This window comes from Nematostella vectensis, chromosome 13 (assembly GCF_932526225.1).
Source record: "Nematostella vectensis chromosome 13, jaNemVect1.1, whole genome shotgun sequence".
Lineage (NCBI taxonomy): Eukaryota > Metazoa > Cnidaria > Anthozoa > Actiniaria > Edwardsiidae > Nematostella > Nematostella vectensis.
This window is the reverse complement of record NC_064046.1, coordinates 3711980-3731222: the sequence shown is the minus strand read 5'-3', so window position 1 is coordinate 3731222 and position 19243 is coordinate 3711980. Positions and strand designations below refer to the sequence as shown.

General features: G+C 40.3%; 2 protein-coding genes and 2 long non-coding RNA genes across 4 annotated transcripts; 2 read left to right on the top strand and 2 right to left on the bottom strand.

Moving 5' to 3' along the window:
- Window positions 1-455: 455 nt before the first annotated feature.
- LOC125559056 lies at window positions 456-1109 on the bottom strand. Its single transcript, XR_007306309.1, has 2 exons — window positions 970-1109; window positions 456-504 (listed from the first exon to the last, which is right to left on the bottom strand). It is a non-coding gene; the product is annotated as an uncharacterized LOC125559056 (long non-coding RNA).
- An 8465-nt stretch (window positions 1110-9574) lies between these two features.
- LOC116614087 lies at window positions 9575-12129 on the top strand. The gene is made up of 2 exons (XM_032374686.2): window positions 9575-10142; window positions 10276-12129. Exon 2 carries the CDS (start codon window positions 10343-10345, stop codon window positions 11699-11701), a length of 1359 nt encoding a protein of 452 aa, XP_032230577.2. The 5' UTR covers window positions 9575-10142; window positions 10276-10342; the 3' UTR covers window positions 11702-12129.
- Window positions 12130-12540: 411 nt separating this feature from the next.
- Window positions 12541-13820, bottom strand: LOC125559136. Its single transcript, XR_007306373.1, has 2 exons — window positions 13783-13820; window positions 12541-13676 (listed from the first exon to the last, which is right to left on the bottom strand). It is a non-coding gene; the product is annotated as an uncharacterized LOC125559136 (long non-coding RNA).
- Window positions 13821-15386: 1566 nt separating this feature from the next.
- Window positions 15387-18813, top strand: LOC116614084. Its single transcript, XM_032374680.2, has 3 exons — window positions 15387-16619; window positions 16710-16811; window positions 17348-18813. The coding sequence occupies exons 1-3, from the start codon at window positions 15522-15524 to the stop codon at window positions 18332-18334; spliced, it is 2187 nt and encodes a 728-aa protein (XP_032230571.2). The 5' UTR covers window positions 15387-15521; the 3' UTR covers window positions 18335-18813.
- Window positions 18814-19243: the final 430 nt, after the last annotated feature.

Genomic DNA, 19243 nt, shown 5'->3' with positions numbered 1-19243 from the left:
ACCAGACACAACAGCCTGCACAACACCACTAGGCACAACAGCCTGAACAACACCACCAGGCACAACAGCCTGCACAACAACACCAGGCACAACAGCCTGCCCAACACCACCAGGCACAACAGTCTGCCCAACACCACCAGACACAACAGCCTGCCCAACACCACCAGGCACAACAGCCTGAACAACACCACCAGGCACAACAGCCTGACCAACACCACCAGACACAACAGCCTGCCCAACACCACCAGGCACAACAGCCCGTCCAACACCACCAGGCACAACAGCCTGAACAACACCACCAGGCACAACAGCCTGAACAACACCACCAGGCACAACAGCCTGCCCAACACCACCAGGCACAACAGCCTGAACAACACCACTAGGCACAACAGCCTGCCCAACACCACTCGCACTACTTGCTGGCCCATCACTTGCATTTTCTTCAGTTCTTTTTCTTTTATGTGGAACTGGGCCAAAGTGGTCAGTTAGGACTGATCTGCGCTTCTACAGAAAAAGAACACAGACATTATAATTTACATAATAATAAAGGAGATGACTATGGTATCTAAATAATTTGCTTTTAGTTTATTTTTTATCAAATAAAAAAATGGTTCCCGCTTTCTATTCATAATAAAGGTGATAACCATGACATCTAAAAAAAAGATGATATGAGACGAGTTGCTTTTAGTAGAATTGAATTTATCTAACTATAGCATGCAACACACGTTTGTCATATCTTGGCTCTGATTTAGACACTACGACTTTCCCGCATTTGATCTTTTTTACATGCAATGTGGTACGAAATCCTTGTTTTGTGTTTAAAAAAAGAGTGCCCACTTCTGCATAGGAAAAAAACACAAGCATATATAAATATATCATGGTAAAATGGCCTATCTGCGGTATTGGCATGATAATTATTACTTAAAATAGGCGAACATGCTTACAGATTTCACACATTTGAAAACTTACGTGTCTTTGCTCACGAGCGGACGGTTCCTCTTCTGTCTTCTTACCGCCGTCCTCGGTTGGAATCGACCCGGGGATTAGCCGTCTATTAAACTTTAAATTTCCGACTTTGAGCTTCGGCCCATCATAACACTCTTTCTTGAACATAGTGAGATGTTGTCACCTCGTGTACGAAAGTCCGGTCGATGTTTCCGTACGAATTTCTCCCACTCGTGCCTCAATTTTCCTTTTATCGCGAGGGTCACCGTCGCACGTCTTACTTTCACTGTACACCATATTGAACTAAACCAACATTATGACGCCGAGCACGCACAAGTGATCGGAAGCGTCGTCACGTAATTGCTTGGCCGAGCGATTGATGGAGGGGACAAAAAGCGCAGAAAGTTCGAAATTCCCTAAAAAACAATAACTTTTCGAGGTTTTAAACGAATTTTCAGCCAGTATTTTTCAGATATCAATATTCAAATAAACTCTATTTTCGTTTCGTGACTGAGGCTATTTAAGTACCTACTTGCGCTATAAATGGCTGGTAAAAGGGAAACATTTTCCGGAGATCGGTAACGATGTAAAGACTAACAAATGATGTTCGTTGGTTTTGCCGCTATTATATAATATCACTTATTGCTATTTTTACACAACTTCTAATTGCTAAAACATTATAAATGGTCTCTTAGGTATAAGGGTGAAAACAAATCTATTGATATTCACCTCTACAGTACGATAACGGTTCCGTAGCAGTCCTAGTTCCGTATCACTCAGCATTTGTTTTTATCTTTTTGCCTTGAATATTGTAGATTTGAACAATCCAAAACCACCTAAATGATACAAAACTTTCCTGAGATTCAAACCTTTCCTGAGATTATAAATCCAGCCAATTTCTTCCAATGGTTTGTTCAGAAAGTATCGTTATTTCGAAGCAATTTTCAGTGCTCATCAAATACACCGAGGGGGGGGGGGAAGATTTTTCTCAAGACACCTTAACATTTAGGAGCCCCCCTTTCATTGTAAATATTTTTTTCGGTGCCTCCCTTTTAGGAACCCCAAAATTTCGAAGCAATAAACAGAAAAGGCTTTAAATTAATACTGCCAAGTTGCCCTCCTTGTCAGAGTTGATGATCCAGTCGGTGCTAGAAGGAAAAGTGAAGGAAGTTAAACACCGGCTGTAAACAAACCTTGTATATGATGTGAAATCTTGGGCTGCTAGTGAGATGCCAATGCCACTGAGAAGAATCTCATTTCAATTCATTCTGCGATTTCTAACACATACAAATTAATAAGTGCTAGATTCAACCGCGACAGCGTGGCAATTTAAGAAGGAAAGAGAGTGGTCAAAAGAAAAAAGGAACAAAGAAAGCCAGAAGAAGGGTAAAATGCTGCCGAGAAGCTTGCGCATAAACTTGTTTTCCGACTCTATACCACAGATTTTGCGAATCGCGTCATGTCAGGAGAGGCTGAAGAAAAGGTCAGCACCCGTAGACTCGGGACAGCTAAACTGCTACCAAGGTTTCTCCTAAAGGCGATCGAGTATCTAGGCTGGTGCATGTGATATGAAGCTCAAAGGCTCATGCATGTGCTCTCAGCCAGAAAGGCATCGAACTCAAAGGCATCATCATAAATAAAAAGACATACAAACATAAGAGAGTAGTTCGGACACAGATTAGAGGTATTGGATCATTTAAACGGAGCGGACTATACAATCTCTTATAGATGTTCTTAGCATTTGACACTGAGGGGTGGGCCATTTGACTTTTGGGGGATTGGGGGGGGGGTTGAATTCGAGTCATCAGGATTTTTTTTTCCCATGATCAAAAGGCGGTAATTCTTTTAGGCATACTTCATATTTATTTGCATGTAAAATCATGTTATTAAATGGTGCAGGGATTTTTTCAATTAGTTGTTTGCTTTTCAAAATCCTTCCCCCCCCCCCCCCTTCCTCAAATGTCAAATGGTACGACCTTGGACGCCTGTGAACGAATATACATTTGTGTATATTTGTTTTTGATAAGAATATTTTTCTGTAAAAAAGGGCTAATGTCCAACGTTTAAAAATTGTATGGATATCGTTTAGGGGATTTGCATGCTCCACCACTTAGAAGTTTATTTCAATTTGTTCCTGTTATTCTGATAATAAACTGTATCGGTAATTCCAACTGTTATTTACTAGAAGTATCTATATTATGGTTTATAAAGACAGTAATAAAGAAGTATTTTAATAGGCTTAATATTTAATCTGTATTTGTGCTACAAACTAGATCATAACAGTATGGCACCTAAAAAATCCAGAGCCCCCCTTTTGGCTAAAACATTTCGGAGACCCCCCCCCCCCCCCACCCCCTCGGTGTATTTCATGAACACTCCCTAACTTACAAAGGGATGTGGGAGATTGTTATTGCAGAATGGTATAACTAGAAAGACTAGAGGCAAGCTGTAGAAAAACTAGATGGTCTACGTATGTTAAACGGTATGTTAAAAGGTATGTTAAACGCCTCTGTGGAACAAAGTGGTTGCGCTGACGTTTCGAGCGTTAGCCCTTCGTCGGAGCAAAGGAAACTGAATAGGATGGTGGAGTGGTATTTATAGTATAGTGTGCGAACAATAGGCAGTAAGCCGGCGCCGCTCGCGCGGTCAGACAAGGGAACAAGGAAAAATAGGCAATTAGAACGGGGCGCGCTTAAAAATCGTAATTACCTATGCAAAGGACAGTTTTTCGTTAATACCTAGAGGGGCTCTACAGCCAAGAGAGAAAATAATTCTATTCTCTTTCTGGATGCGAGAGTCATTGGATCCGTTGTTTAAAGAAACTCCACACAAATAGACAAGTGGTGGACAGTGTGTCCTGGGAGGTTAAAATGACTAGACACTGGTTTGAATGTGCGACGGTTGATTACATCGTTGCGGTGTTCACAAAAACGCGTGCCGAGCATGCGACCGGTTTCTCCGATGTAGATCATACCGAAAACGTGACAAGAAATGCAATAAATGAGATTGCTAGTGGTGCATGTGATATGGTCCGTTACAGAGTACGACTCCCCATTGGGTCCGATAATGCGGGTGGTAGGAGCAATGTAACCACAAGTGATACATTTCTTCCTGGAGCACTTAAAAGTGCCAGGCTCTTGATTATCGGGGGTCAAGGTGCTTCTGACACCGTTCCTCTCTATTTGTGGAGTGGCTCAGAGCCAGCCCACACCCTTCCTTCCAGCAGCCAAAAATACAGTAAATGTATGAAACATTTCTTAAAATACAGGAAAAAATGTCTTATATGGGCCTTTTTGGACCCCTTCGGCTACGTCCCTGAAGACAAAGACACAACTTTCATTTGCTAAAGAAATACAGAAAAAAGAAAACTCGAAAGAGCAATGCTGTGGTCGGGACCCCCCTGTATCCGCCCCTGGCTTGCTAGTAGCAGAACTTCTCTACGGTAAACTGATATTCAAACTAAAAAGCTTTAAATTGATATATCTCATTTGGTAGGATATAAATCAATATATACTTCAAGCATGTACAAAAAAACCCTCTCCCTTGTCAAAAACGCATATGATTATGAATTTTTTCGCTCAGAGAGATAATCATTTATCATTGAAATCATGGTATTACATCTACTCATTCTATCACCCTTGTCAGGCTCAACGCACTCAAGGGATTGTTTCTCTAAGACGAGCCATTAGTGACCATCTATTTTTTTCATTCAAAATACCAAGCACACGATAATAGGTCATACCAGCTATGCGCGCGCACCGACCATGGGAACCTACTTCAACTACCGGCATGCAGCGCGCGCTTCGTTTGATGTAAGCTTTACAAAAGCGCGCGCTGCATTCTGGCAGTTGAGGTAGGTTTCAATGGTTATGCGCGCACAAACTTATAGCTGGAATGGTATATTCATCTCCATCGATATGGGAAAGCTATTGTGATATTTTTATATCTTGGAAATTATAGAGACTGAAATACTTTATTTGTAAGGACTGATTTTTATAACATCGCAACCGATCGCATTTGACCGTACGATCGCAACCGATCGCATTTGACAGTACGATCGCAACCGATCGCAATTGACCATACGATCGCAAACGATCGCATTTGACCATACGATCGCAACCGATGACAAAGTGGTTTACATATGATCGGCTCACGATCGCCTGCATTCGTGTACGATTCGAGTGTCAATGAAAACGACCGATTGCGATCATGTGGAAACCAGCCGTACCGAAGAAATGGGCCCATTTTTTTAAAGACTGCCTGCAAAACAAAACAAAAAAGGCTGTCTTCAAGATGCAGCCATGCCACCCCCCCCCCCCCCCTCCGCGCCGGCTCCAGAGTGGGTTAAAAGACTCGTACCAGACGACAGAATTTTTGAGTGATACGGAACTATAACCACTGCTACGGAACTACTACCACTATGTGCAAACTCTCTATTTTTTGCTCGCCACAGAATTCCGAAAGCCCTGAAAACGGTCATTGCCCCGAAAAAACACAGGAGAGCCGGCTCGTAGGCTCGAGTCCAGATTGGATAACTTAAAATTCAAAGGAGAGAAATAAAATACCTGAAGGTATCGGCAGATCATAATTAATGTTGTGTTTGGAAAAGCAGCATTTTTATATTTAAAATGAGGCCATAAAAGACGAAATGATAAAATCAGGGGGAAATATACAATCGAAAGAAAACAGAAATAATATTCGAGCTGTCGGAAGATCGAGTTTTAAGCAAATCCATTACAATTAAAGAATTTGGTTCAAGTAACTATCCTATCGAGGATTTGAATAATTATTGCAGAGAGTCAAATGTTTTCACCGGCATGTTTTCTAGTTATTTGCCCCTAACTCTACTTACCTTTGATAGACGAATACGATCATCTGAGTTACTTGAAAAGGTAAAAGATAAGGTGCTTAAGAATGAGAGTTTAAATCACAGCTCTTAATGTTCAATAAGCATATAGAAGATGGGTTATTTTCACAAATCGTACAATCGCGCAATCACCCCCGCCGATTGCTCATATGCTAACAAAAGAAGAGGGGTGACAAAAAGGAGTAACCTTTTCATCTTGAATCGCTTATCCAGGATGATTACCTCTCATCTTGAAGGCGCACTTGTCACGTAGCCACATGAATGAGAGCCTCCTCCGCAGGCCTCTCGAGTCAGGAAGTCAGTCCGTCCGTCAGACCGTCCGTCCATCAGTTCCTCCTCAGGCCTCTCGAGTCAGGAAGTCAGTCCGTCCGCCAGTCCGCCAGTCCGCCAGTCCGTATTGGCGGTGGCGAGGGAGGTAGGGGCGTCTTCGGTTGTTATTGATCGCCTCATCAATAACAACCGAAGACGCCCCTACCTCCCTCGCCACCGCAAATAACAAAACATGCAACTGCCGACAAAAGAACGCGTGCCCCCTTGACGGAAACTGCCTCCAATCATCTGTTATCTACCAAGCTACTATAACAAGAAAGGACAACAACACCTCCGAAACCTACGTAGGACTAATCGAGAACGAATTCAAGACAATATATAGAAACCACACCGCCTCATTCCGACACGCTAAACACAGAAACTCGACCGAACTAAGCAAGTACATATGGAGCCTTAAAGACAACGACACTTTATTTCATGGAAAATCCTGTCATCTCACTACTCCTACAATAGCTCTAGCAAAAGATGTTATCTCTGCCTCAAAGAAAAACTTATCATTATATATATATATAAATCATTATTACTATTCATTTATTCATTTATCCATTTATTCATTTATTCATTTATTCATTTATTCATTTATTCATTTATTCATTTATTCATTTATTCATTTATTCATTTATTCATTTATTCATTTATCCATTTATCCATTTATCCATTTATCCATTTATCCATTTATCCATTTATCCATTTATCCATTTATTCATTTATTCATTTATTCATTTATTCATTTATCCATTTATTCATTTATCCATTTATCCATTTATCCATTTATCCATTTATCCATTTATCCATTTATCCATTTATCCATTTATCCATTTATCCATTTATTCATTTATTCATTTATTCATTTATTCATTTTTTCATTTATTTATTTAATCATTTATTCGGTTATTCATTTATTCATTTATTCATTTATTTATTCATTTATTCATTTATTCATTTATTCATTTATTCATTTATTCATTTATTCATTTATTCATTTGTTCATTTGTTCATTTGTTCATTTGTTCATTTGTTCATTTGATCATTTGTTCATTTGTTCATTTGTTCATTTGTTCATTTGTTCATTTGTTCATTTGTTCATTTGTTCATTTGTTCATTTGTTCATTTGTTCATTTATTCATTTATTCATTTATTCATCTATTCATCTATTCATTTATTCATTTATTCATCTATTCATTTATTCATTTATTCATTTATTCATTTATTCGTTTATTCGTTTATTCGTTTATTCGTTTATTCGTTTATTCATTTATTCATTTATTCATTCATTTATTCATTCATTTATTCATTTATTTGCTTATTTACTTATTTACTTATTTACTTATTTATTTATTTATTTATTTATTTATTTATTTATTTATTTATTTATTTATTTATTTATTTATTTATTTATTTATTTATTTATTTATTTATTTATTTGAATTTATTTATTTATTTATTTGAATTGGGGTTCCTGTGGCGGTTTGGAATCGGAAGCCGGAAGAGCGGAGGGGAACCCAGAAACAAAGCTTTTCCCAAATCATCCAGAAGGGCAGAAAGGCATGTAGTGTTTTAAAATCCCGAAATGACTATCTAAAAACAAAGCTTAATATTTTATTTACCAAATTCAATCGAAAATACTGCATTGGCTTCCCCAAATTGGCCGATGGAAATGGATGCATATTAACACTTTGCTAGGACGACAAAATGGCGGCTGGCAGAGGCGGTTTAAGTGGACAAGTACCTGAGTAGTAAGGACAATGCTTCCGCCGGTAACAAAATCACCCCCCCCCCCCCCCAAAAAAAAAAAAAAAAAAAAAAAAAAAGCAAGCTGACCAAAATTTCTAAAATAAAAATTTAAAAACCAAACCTTGGTTATAGGCTCTACGAAATTCCAAAATACAACGACCCCAACTTATTTGCATAAAGAAAAATGAGTGACCATGCCCCGTGGTTTCTCCATTCTGCACCGGCGGCAGCAGGTCCGAATGAATAAATAAGAATTAAGGGGCTTGATTATTTTTCCCTTTAATAATAGTAAAAGACAAAAATATTTCAAATTCAGGTATTTTAAAAGATCGAAAGCGAGCATTTGCATAACAAAAGGTAAAGAAGTGTTTAAGTAAACAGAAACGACTAAAGGATCTAACTACTTTACCTTTTCAGTTACTCAAATAATCTGGGGCTCACACCGACGGGAAGGGTAGTTACGTCCGTGTGTAGGGTGTGTTCGGCGAAATGGGGGAGTGCTCTTTGGGATGGGGGGGGGGGAGTATACATTGTGGGGGAGGGGGGAAATGGTGGGGGTACACAACGAGGGTGGTACGACTAGAAAACGTAAACCCGTCTGCTGTTCTGAATGTTCGGGCGGACTGGAATGAGCTGGAGGGAGGGCGGGTGAACACCTGTTTTAAGAGGGTACAGGAGTATACGACGCAAAAGCATTATAAGCTTAGATACACTTTTTTTATAAGAACGTCTAATTTTCTGTTGTGGCTGGGCCGTTTTTATATTTGGAGCATTTTAAGGCCGAATATGTTTTTAAAGATGTTCGTAAATTTAAGTTTTTAAAGAATATTATACCCAATGAATTATTAGGATAATCAAAAGCAAACTAAGATAATAATAATAATAATAACTTTATTTACAGAGGGTGGCACTTAATAGTGTAATACACTAGTAAACTTGTGGCCCTCAAAACTCATACATACAAATAATACAATATAAAATATATATATATATATATATATAAAATCTCTATTTACAATACAAATTATAAAAATACTATTCCCACCCAGACCAAAAAAAAAAAAAAAAAAAAAAAAAAAGATTAAATAAATAAAATAAAATATGAGTTAATTCGAAATATTAAAATGATTTAAAAGTAATTGTTCATTAAGATATTTATGACGGAGAGCGTTCTTAAAAGAGCTTATATTAGGCAGTTTCTTTATGCTGGCTTCTAAATTGTTCCATTTACGGATGGCATTTACTGTAAACGTTTTCCCACCTTCGCTTTTTCTAGTATACTTTGGAGTTATAAAATTCAGTCCTGAGAAACGAGTATTTCTATTATGAAGTGTATTGTTCAGCTTAAGGTTGTTACTATGAGAACAATTTGATTTTGCATTTTACTGATTTTTGAACGCATCAAGGCTAAAAAAGATTTTTTTTAATCTGCGCATCTCGACATGTTCTTAGCATGTTCTTAAAATTTGGTGAAATCTCAGGCTGGAGGTTCTTATAAAAAACGTTCTTATAAAAAAAATAATTCGTACAGATATACCTGAGAGAGTTTTATTATCCGTTGACTAATTTTCATGTCATTTTCTGGTGTATGCTAGTTGTGAAAGCTGGCATATTTCCCATTCTTTAAGTGCTACCCGAAATGCTTAGTTCAGCTACAGCAGCTAGAGGTGTGCAACAATGAATGATCTTAGTTATTTACAAGTTGAGGCGTGTTGTGGTAGCCGGAACTAAATGTGAAATGCTTTGACGAGTTCACCTTCAAATCCCTCGTTCGTTGTAGCAAAATAATGCCTTAACTACTGTTATCGAAAGTACAACTTTTTAGCGGAGATAGCATTTTGAAGTGAGCTCACTGTATGGAGGTAGCACTATTTATCAACGCACGGATAGAAAACTAAACGATAAGTTGAAAAATACTTTCTATTGATGGTGATTTCATGGCTTGGAGCAAGTAAACGGAGTGAAACCGCAAGATTTTCAGACAAAACCGTGAGAAACGCGCTTGTGTCTATTTGAAGCTCACATGGTGTGACTGAATTCAAGGTTTGCAAATGTAAACCTTAAAAACAACACACTAGCATAAACAACAACAACAGGGTCACGGAAAACTATCTTTGGGAATCAACGACGGCGAATCATCAAGAAGAAATCACGCAGGAGTTGACTCGCTTGAGAAACCGAGAGCTGAGATTGTATTATTGGGATGTAAAACTCTTGATTCAGAAGAGATCGAAACCTTTGGTAACAGCAATAAAATAAATAAAAGGTAGGAGGCAACAATAACAGCAACAAATTCACAGGATTTTAGTTGTGTTTCATAAAGTGTAACAAAGTTTTACTTGAAGCTCATCGTCTTAGTCATCGAATCTAAGAAAAGTGATATTTTTCGTTTTTATCAGGACGTTTGTCAGTTCATCGAAAGCGAAACTCTTGCATCATCACAGAAGGAAGAAAATAGCGAAGGAAATGCAAAAGATCTGGTATGCTAAGAAGAGCGCGACCCTTGATAGACCGAGAAGAGTGACGTATGCAAAGCCAAAGATGGACAAAACTATATCAGGCCTTGAGCAGACTATCCCTAATTCCTATACACCTTCGCCTGAATCGAGTAGAAAGGAAACGGTGATACAAGGAAACTATAATGATGAAGGTGATCAAACTGACTCGGTGCAAATTTCTGAGCATGCGCAGTCATCTGAGTCTACCGGAAGTGAACTCAGTGTGAATCTCGACCCCATTTACGAAGAAATTAACTTTCGAAAGATGTCAATAGAGTTAGAGAGTGATGTTGACACTCAAAAAGCGGATGGTGCTACTTTAGGCTATGTGTGTGGGCCTGAGGGAGATTCCATGGCGCAAAATCTTCCAACAAACCTGAATGAGGATGATGACGAACTTTACGAATCTATGTCCGACGTGAGTTTGAAAGAAACTGATACAAATATTGAACCTGCGAGTTTAGTGCGAACGACAAGCTTTGGCGAGCAGCGGCGATCATGGAAAGAAAGCAAGGGAGGGATACCCGAACTATCTGGGAATAACCGCTGGGTGAAACGCTCGCAGTCTTTGGGTGAAATCTATCAGCATTCTCGAAATCAACTGAGGAATAATCTCGCGGTATTATCAGAGCAAAGTAGGAAGTCAGAGGCTTATAGTGGCTCAAAGACTCCACCTCCAGTCCCTCCACGGAGAGACACAAAATCCAAGCTCACATCCGGGACACGCGAGATCCCGCCCGTCTTTAGAGGGGTGTGCAGCAAAGACAGCGTGCTTGTGGCAGTACCAAGATCACCAGCGATGTCCAGGAAGGTGCGAAGTCTCAGCGATGCCAGGAAGAACACCAAATTCCATGACCAAAAATCACTAAGATCTTTCTCGTTAGACACAGGTGAACAGCATTATGAGAATTTTCGCCAAAATCGCGTGAATCCTGAGGAAACATCATCCGATAGCGACTCAGAGAATATCTACGATACTCCGGTACAACACAATGGAGACCTAACAACGGTTACTATGGATACCCAAAGGTCCTACGGGGAGGTTACCATGGCAATGAAGTGCCAGACACCCACATGTTCGTGTGGACAAAAAGACCCTGGTTTTGTTATTCCCTCTGATGTCAGCGGACTTAAAGTCCGCGAAGTCACACAATGTCTAATGCAGATCAACGCATGCGCACTAGCCGAGGTCTTCGAGCGTAATTTGATTGACGGGGAGATGTTAGTTTCTCTTGATGACGATTCACTGGCGGCACTGGGTGTTCACAGCAGGTTCCTTAGACTCAAGCTGCTCAAGTTTGCTTCCGGTTGGCGACCGAATTTGTAAAGAATTGCACGCCGGTACAAGGGGTGGATAAATACACCGGCGCCAAGTGGTGGACCTATCAATAGACCATTTTTACGATGTTGCGCGCGCATCAAATGCGACAGACTGGCGGGCCACAGCTGATCCAAAATTGCGTACGAAGTGGAGTTCACAGACGAAGCTATAGAAAATACTGACAGAGTGTTTTTTTCACAGAGTTTTGGATTGAAATTCCCTTTCTTCCGCATTTTAGCCCTGCTGTGGCCCGCCAGTCTGTGGCATTTTGGATGCGCAAGCAACATCGTAAAAATGGTCTATAAGCCACACCTTTCATAAAACATTTTCTGTATTAGTAGGTCAGCTTCCTAGAACCATAATAATGAACAGAAACTATTGTTATCAATATATGCCTTACCGCAAATGATCTAATAAACGCCTTATCTAATGAACGCCCCCCATCTATTTAATGCCCCCCCTACCCACGCTCCCAGCCTAAAAAGAAACGACAAAGGAATTTAGGTAATATAAATCAAAGCTAATGAACCCTAGTTTGGCTTCTACTGGGTGAGACTTGCTGAATGTCAAGAAACGCTTGCTACGCAGGCTTTAATTTAACGTGATCCTGACTAACCCCACTGCATTTGGGTTTCTTTTCATAGTTTGTAAAGAACGCCCCTTTCTAATAAGCGCTTCCTATCTATTGAACGCCCCCCTTCGGACCATCGAAATTAGATAAACGCCCGAGCGTTTATTACATCATTTGCGATATGGAACTCACTAGAGTCACTAGTGAAGAATGATGGACATAATCTCATTAAGGGTACTGGGTAAACCTAAGGCTTGCAAAAGGCATCAATCGCTAAATTGAACATATTTCTTTTTTGATTACCATTAAAAATATATCAGTTTATCTGCAAGAAATCTACAAAACTGTATCTTAATTGCCTTTCCAATGCACCAAAAACTGGAATTCGACAAATTTTCGTCTCTGCCAACTCTGCCCCGGAGAAGTCTTATTAAAGATAAAATTCGGTGTTTTTCTGTACGCTTTTCGCACCCCCCTTAAGCCCCCCTCCTCTAAATCTGGCTTGCATTTGGAATCTGCCAACTTCGAAACTGCAAGATATGGTAAAAACAGTCCTGAATGTCACCTATATAGGAGACGCTTTTTATAGGACCAAAACAAAGATTCAGCCAATCATAATAAAGAATTGATTCAGATGACTTCATCTTCCTGTTCAATTAACTGCTTCTAAAATATGGCGGGATTCCAAAACAGATCACGCACAAAGCTTTACGAGATTAAAAGCGAATCTGAGTAAATTGAAATCTCAAATCACATGTGCAGAACTTGAATGGACAAATTGAAGAGAAAACGGTAGGTTTTGTGTAAGTTACAGCGGGTTCTTATAACCCTGTTATATTACTTTAGCTCTCACTGTCCCGCGAGTCAGCGGGAAGTGATGACCTCACTTTAAATCCAATTAAAAGCGTCTCCTAGAAGACATTCAGGACTGAAGAAAACAATCCCCTCCCGCCGGGTTGTATTTTAAAATTTGTGCTTGTCAAAATCTTCCCTGAAATGTTGTTTCTAACGAAACTTTGTTTTATCGTGGCTAGTTGGCTTGCTCTTTTTCTTTTCCGTTTGTCTCTGGTACGTCGCTGTGTTCAAGGCAATATTTTCTTTTTTGGTCTTTTTCCGGAGAGGTTTTTGGATCTTCGTTATCAAATATCAAAAGGTCGGTCCCTAGCGTGAAGCATTTTGTAAATATAAGCACCTTTGGTACGTACGCCGAGAACCTTTTGACTTCAAGCCAATGTTTTCTTGCTGATCTTTTTCCCGAGATGTTTTTGGCAAAGTCGAGGGCCTCTGGATTCAAAGGTTTGTGGATCCGTTCAAACCGTAGATCAGCCAAAAGCCTGTCTGCTTCCCTTTCAGCCAGTCTTTGTCATAATTCCTTTTTAGGCTTTAGAACTGATTCGACCAATCGTCTTACTGAACATCGTCGAAAAAGGTAAAAGTTCAATTAAATGTAATGTGACGGAGTGGAATAAGTCGGTTCGGCGGATGGCTCGAACGTTTACGAGACAAACAAATTTACCTGTTTGCAGCTTCACGACGCGAGCGCTTGGACAGAACTAATTTTTTTCCAAAACATGCAGAAATCACACACGTGTAGACACTTTACAAATAAGGTCATGACATCTATATAAGGAAATTAAACAAAGGCTACCCAAAATAAGAGAATTAAAAACACGCACACTCTTCACAACATTCACACGCACAAGATAAAGTCAAGTCTATTTCACACTCTCAGAGTAAGAACAGAAAAATCTAGCAATCGAGCTAGTTTATATACTATACTCCTCAATGGATTAAGGTTTTGGAGGGTGTAAACCAGTGGCAGTAACGGTTATTTTCGTGATCCGCGACAGCCTTTTTTTTTTTATCGTGAATAGTAAAAAAGACAAATTGAAAACCGTGATCCGTGATTGGTACCTTCGCCGTGATTCGTGAATGGAGAAATTTGATCAGCGTGAATCGTGATCTATGCTCTTAAAAAATCATGCATCGTGATTGATTAAAGATCGATTATTCTCGTCAGTTTATCGTGAAACGTGATATCCGATTTTTGAACCCTTGAAACGTGTGGGGACCCCCCCCCCCCCCCTCCTTACCGCCCCTGGTATACTGCTAGATCTAAATGCTTATAGCAATGTGCTTGCAGGGTCTTTCAAAAGTTCTTGGACACTTTTTAAATTAATTTAACGGCAGTTTTTAATGGTCCGATTTCAAGAAAATTTGCAGGAAAACAAGTTTCATCAACGTAGCAAGCTACCATATTAATTTCAATAGTTTTCGTGTCCTCCTTTTGCTTTAATAACTTCTTAAGATGCTGTGGTATGGAGTGAGAAATTTCTATCAAAGTATAAGATAAGATGCCCAAATTTTTGTCTTTGAGTTTGGGAGATGAAACAAGTACTAAGGGCACTCGTCAGCGAATAGAAAGTCGTTCCATTTAGTAACTGACAGAACTTGTACTTGCTTGCGAGCTTCAAACGGGATTTTCACAGCCGGGTGCTCAATAATGGCTTTTTATGCCGCTGAAAAGGTTTCCACCCCTTCCTGGTCATGTATCTCCAGACGGTTGGCGAAGACTCTAAGAGAGCTTTTCTCTTGAGATTTTTGCTTATTTTTCTGGATAAATATCCCCTCTTGTGCATAATATTTTCAAAGTCGTAATTTGCTCTGTCATCTTTGAATCCATTTTCCTAGCCTATTTTTTCGTCTAGCAAATTTCAAGCAAACACACCAAACTGACAGCTTGCCCAAAAATGGCGTGAAAATGTAATGACGCGCGACACTTTTTTTTCGCCTTTTGGCGGGGATTTGAATTCGCCGTTTTTTTTTTTTTTTTTTTTTCCGAAATCTACGATGCCAAAAGTTTATTAGTATGCCTTGCATATTAAATTTATTATCTATCTGATTGAAAAAAGGTTAGTTTTTTTATCATCTTGAAAGTGTCCGCGAACTTTTGAAACACACTGTAGAGTGCGTATGCTTTACTTCCCTTTCGCTTTTTTAAGTAAAAATTTGTTTAATCAAAATCTTTTTGATAGCGCAACCGCTATTCCTTTAAAAAGACGGTCTTCCGTTCCATCTCCCATGGGATGTCGGCAAATGGATGCAATTAGTCTTCTCTAATACACTCCTGCTATTGACAGCAAGATTAGCGAAGAGCGCTATTGTGAGCAAAGCAAAGGTCATGCCTCATCACGGTAGAATAACCGTGAAACAAAACCGCAAACTGTTTATAATACGAACGTGACGGCAGCAAATATGTCGGACATGGACTCACTTTTGGATATTCTCAGCAATTTTGTCTGGACAGAGAATGGTTGTAGCTTGAGTAAATTCATTTCCAAGAACAGAGAGTCTCTTCCTCAGATTGTGCGAGTTTTGGAGGGATTCCTGGGTGAGGAATCGTCGGCAACGCTGGACACTGATCAAATACTAATCCTCCATAACACTCACAAAGAAACAAAGATACTCGCGAAGGACAGTCAAAATAGAGATCTTTTTATCCCTAAAAACTTTCAAGTAAAAGTGGAAATGGTGCCTTCGAAGGCTTCGGAAGAGTATTCAAGTGTTCGTGAGTTGTTGAGGACTTTCCCGCAATATTTTCGCGTCCTCGACGACATAAATACCGATACATATGGCGTGTTATCGGGGACTGTTTACAAAGTCATTCGGCAAAAAGGTTATAATAACTACTTAGAGTGCATACAAATGGAGAATGGTGTCGAGAAAGAGGAAGCCCGACTCCCTTTGCATCTCGAAGGGCGCTTTCAGCCTTTACAAGACGCAAGGGAGTTTTTTATTGACGAGATTTTTACCACAGAAGACAACGGTTTTCCGGTTTGTGTTCGGTTTGTCAAATCGTCTAATCTGTACATCGCTGGGCATCAATCGCTCCATGACCTTGGGAATATTCTATTGATAGGGGAATGTGAGACCGAAACGGTTCATGCGACGGTTTTAGGACAACAAGAAAAGATTTTAGCAGCATTTCCGTGGAACCTCAATGTTGAAATACTTGCTGTCGAAACACAAGGAGAAATATACGAGCGGTTACGTCAAACAATAAGTGAACAGGAGGCTAGAAATCTCAAAAGAATGACGAGACTTGATAAAATGAATATCTACTTTGCAGATCGGCCTCTAAGACAGTTTAGCGAAGATGTCTTACTTCCCCCGTCGCTTCCTTGTTTCAGAACACCTCGTGTACATCAACATGGCGAGGGCGTCACGCAATCTGTTGATAACGCTACCCAAGTCACGCAACCGGTTGGTAACGCTAGTACCGTCACGCAGCCAACTGGTTGCAGAAATGAAGCAACGCAACCGACATCGATTGGAATTGTCACGCAACCAGTAGTAAGTTTTCGTATACTCGCGCTAAATGCGATTTCGCTATTTAGCTGATTTAGTGGATATGATTAATAATTGCACATAACTACATTCTAGACAAATACCTCATTTCTCGAGGACCCGACAGAGGGAGACTCGCCACCCAAAGGTGGACCACCCCGAACGCGCCCGGTCCCCTTACCTAGAACGACCATCAAGGTAAAAATAGTACAAATCTTCTTATGAATAACAGTCGCGGGGAGAGCTTATTCATCCTTTGGGACTCATGGTTTCGAAAACTTGTTGGTTCCGAAAGCGGGTATTCGTAAGATGGCACCTATGGTTAAGGGGGGGGGGGGGGGGGGGGGGGGGCATAAAGGAGGTAGTGGGTAAGGTAGGAGATGGTGGATGGTTAGATAGCGGGCGAGAAAAACGAAAAATAAATGGGTAAGGTGTTGGTGGACAGAATAACGAGTAATAGAAATATAACGAATTAAATCAAATAATGAATGGGATAATTTATAGAGCTTTTTGAAAGGTTAGACAGCTTCACGTGTGTTCTAGTACAAGGTTTATCATCAGGGGTTAAGACCAGGTACTAGATAAATGCGAAGGGAAGTGGTGAAAGGCACTTCTCCCTCACCCCCCCCCCCCCCCCCCCCCCAATATAGATGTATAATCTTGCCTCACTTTCGTTTGATTTCATCTGATAAGTTTACATAAAGCATTTTTGGAATTTATTGCTATCTCATCAGGCTACGAGAGCTTCAGAAAAGCCGTCTATTCCTCCCAGACCATCATTTATAAATGCTAAGGCGAGGATTCCTCGAAGACAGGTCAAGTCCTACGAGCCACCTGCTCCCTTGCCCGACAAGACAGCACCCCCCTTATCATACGAATCGTCACCCCTCTTGTCTGGTGATAATGCAACACCCCCATCGTCTGACAATGGAACACCCCCCTTGTCTAACAATGCAACACCCCCCTTGTCTAGCAATGGAACACCCCCCTTGTCTGACAATGCAACACCCCCCTTGTCTAACAATGCAACACCCCCCTTGTCTAACAATGCAACACCCTCCTTGTCTAACAATGCAACACCCCCCTTGTCTAACAATGCAACACCCCCCTTGTCTAACAATGCAACACCCTCCTTGTCTAACAATGCAACACCCCCCTTGTCTAACAATGCGCCACCGCACTTGCCCGACGAGACACCACCCTTCTTGTCTGGCGATGCATCACCCCCCTTGCCCGATGCGAAAGCACCCCCCTTGCCGGACAGAGCCCCAATACCGCCCCCTAGGAGACGCCGACGCCGCTGTAAAAGTGCACCCATCATTTCCAATAATACCTACAATGTTGATGATCTTTACGAACGAATGGACGGAGGCGTGCCTCCGGGGGATGCGAGTGATGAAGATGACACGTTGGATTATGGTTACGAGCGGATGGAAGTTGTTTGTTTGAAAAATGTACTTAACAAGTCCGGCAACAGAAGTGCCTCTATGAAAACTCACAGTTCTAAGAATCGCCATTCCTCGGTGTCACGTGACCAAAGACATTCTTCCCCTGCACCTTCCGAGAATATTTATGCAGAACCTGGACGGGTTCACGATAATGTTGGAGGACAAATAACTTCGCAGAACCTGTCTTCTACTAACAATAACGCTGTGAACAGGGTTCAGAGTAATGTTCAAGGTAAAACAAACGACATTTGTAAAGAGCTAGCTGTACTTTGAACAAGAACTCGGTACTTTTTACCGGCGTTATGTATAAACATCAGGCGCGTACACAGGGGGTGCGTAAATTATTTCTTCAAATTCCATATGCTTTTCCATATGATTCCTGTGACTGCCTTTCCGCCTCCCCTCCCCCCCTCCACCCTCAGCCAATCCTGGGTACGCGCCTGTACTTCAAAAGAACATTTGTAAGCAATAGCTGGAATGGTGATTATTATAGTTTAATATATGATTTTAAAAATACCTAGAATACACACATTTAAATTTGCGCTAATGAACTGGTATGATAGGTATACAAGGCTGGATATATGACCAAAGTTTTTCTACTACGGCCGTAGTAGTGTAGTAGAGGGGGTTTAGTCACAAGTATGGCTAGATAAGAGAGTTTCAATTGGGTTAACCGTAAAAAATAGCGTTGAGCGTAAATTTGAAAAAAAAATAACCGTTAACCGTCATAAGGCGAAAAATTAACCGCAACCGAAAAAAAAAAACTGAGAACGTAAAACTCCTATTTTTTGCCCGTTAACCGGACGCACACTAGCGGGCTCGGCTTTTAGGAAGTGCTTATATCTCTATTTAATATAAATCCACTCACATACTATCACGAATCTCGCAATTTGATTGGCTCCCTTACTCACTATCTATTGAGCCATAGATAGCGAGTAGCGAAAAAGGCACATAAAGCAAAAGAGACGAAAAGCCTTGATTAAAATTCGGGAAATTTTGTTCACAATCTAGAAAAGATTGTAAATGAATTTTCCATCTTTATAAAAGGACACTAAAAGAAGACTGCAAGTTTTTTTAAGCTAAAGTTTTCAATTTTCGTTTATCTGCGCATGCAACACCGGTTGCATGTGCTCGCGCACGCACTAGAAAACACGCCATTTCGTTGTTTGTGTTATTTACTAC

Bases quoted from the DNA above. Each gene is read 5' to 3' on its own strand.
- LOC116614084 (XM_032374680.2), top strand. From the start codon at position 15,522: ATGTCGGACATGGACTCACTTTTGGATATTCTCAGCAATTTTGTCTGG. The intron at 16,620-16,709 runs GTAAGTTTTCGT...ACTACATTCTAG, and splicing joins GAATTGTCACGCAACCAGTA to ACAAATACCTCATTTCTCGA. The intron at 16,812-17,347 runs GTAAAAATAGTA...CTATCTCATCAG, and splicing joins TACCTAGAACGACCATCAAG to GCTACGAGAGCTTCAGAAAA.
- LOC116614087 (XM_032374686.2), top strand. From the start codon at position 10,343: ATGCAAAAGATCTGGTATGCTAAGAAGAGCGCGACCCTTGATAGACCG.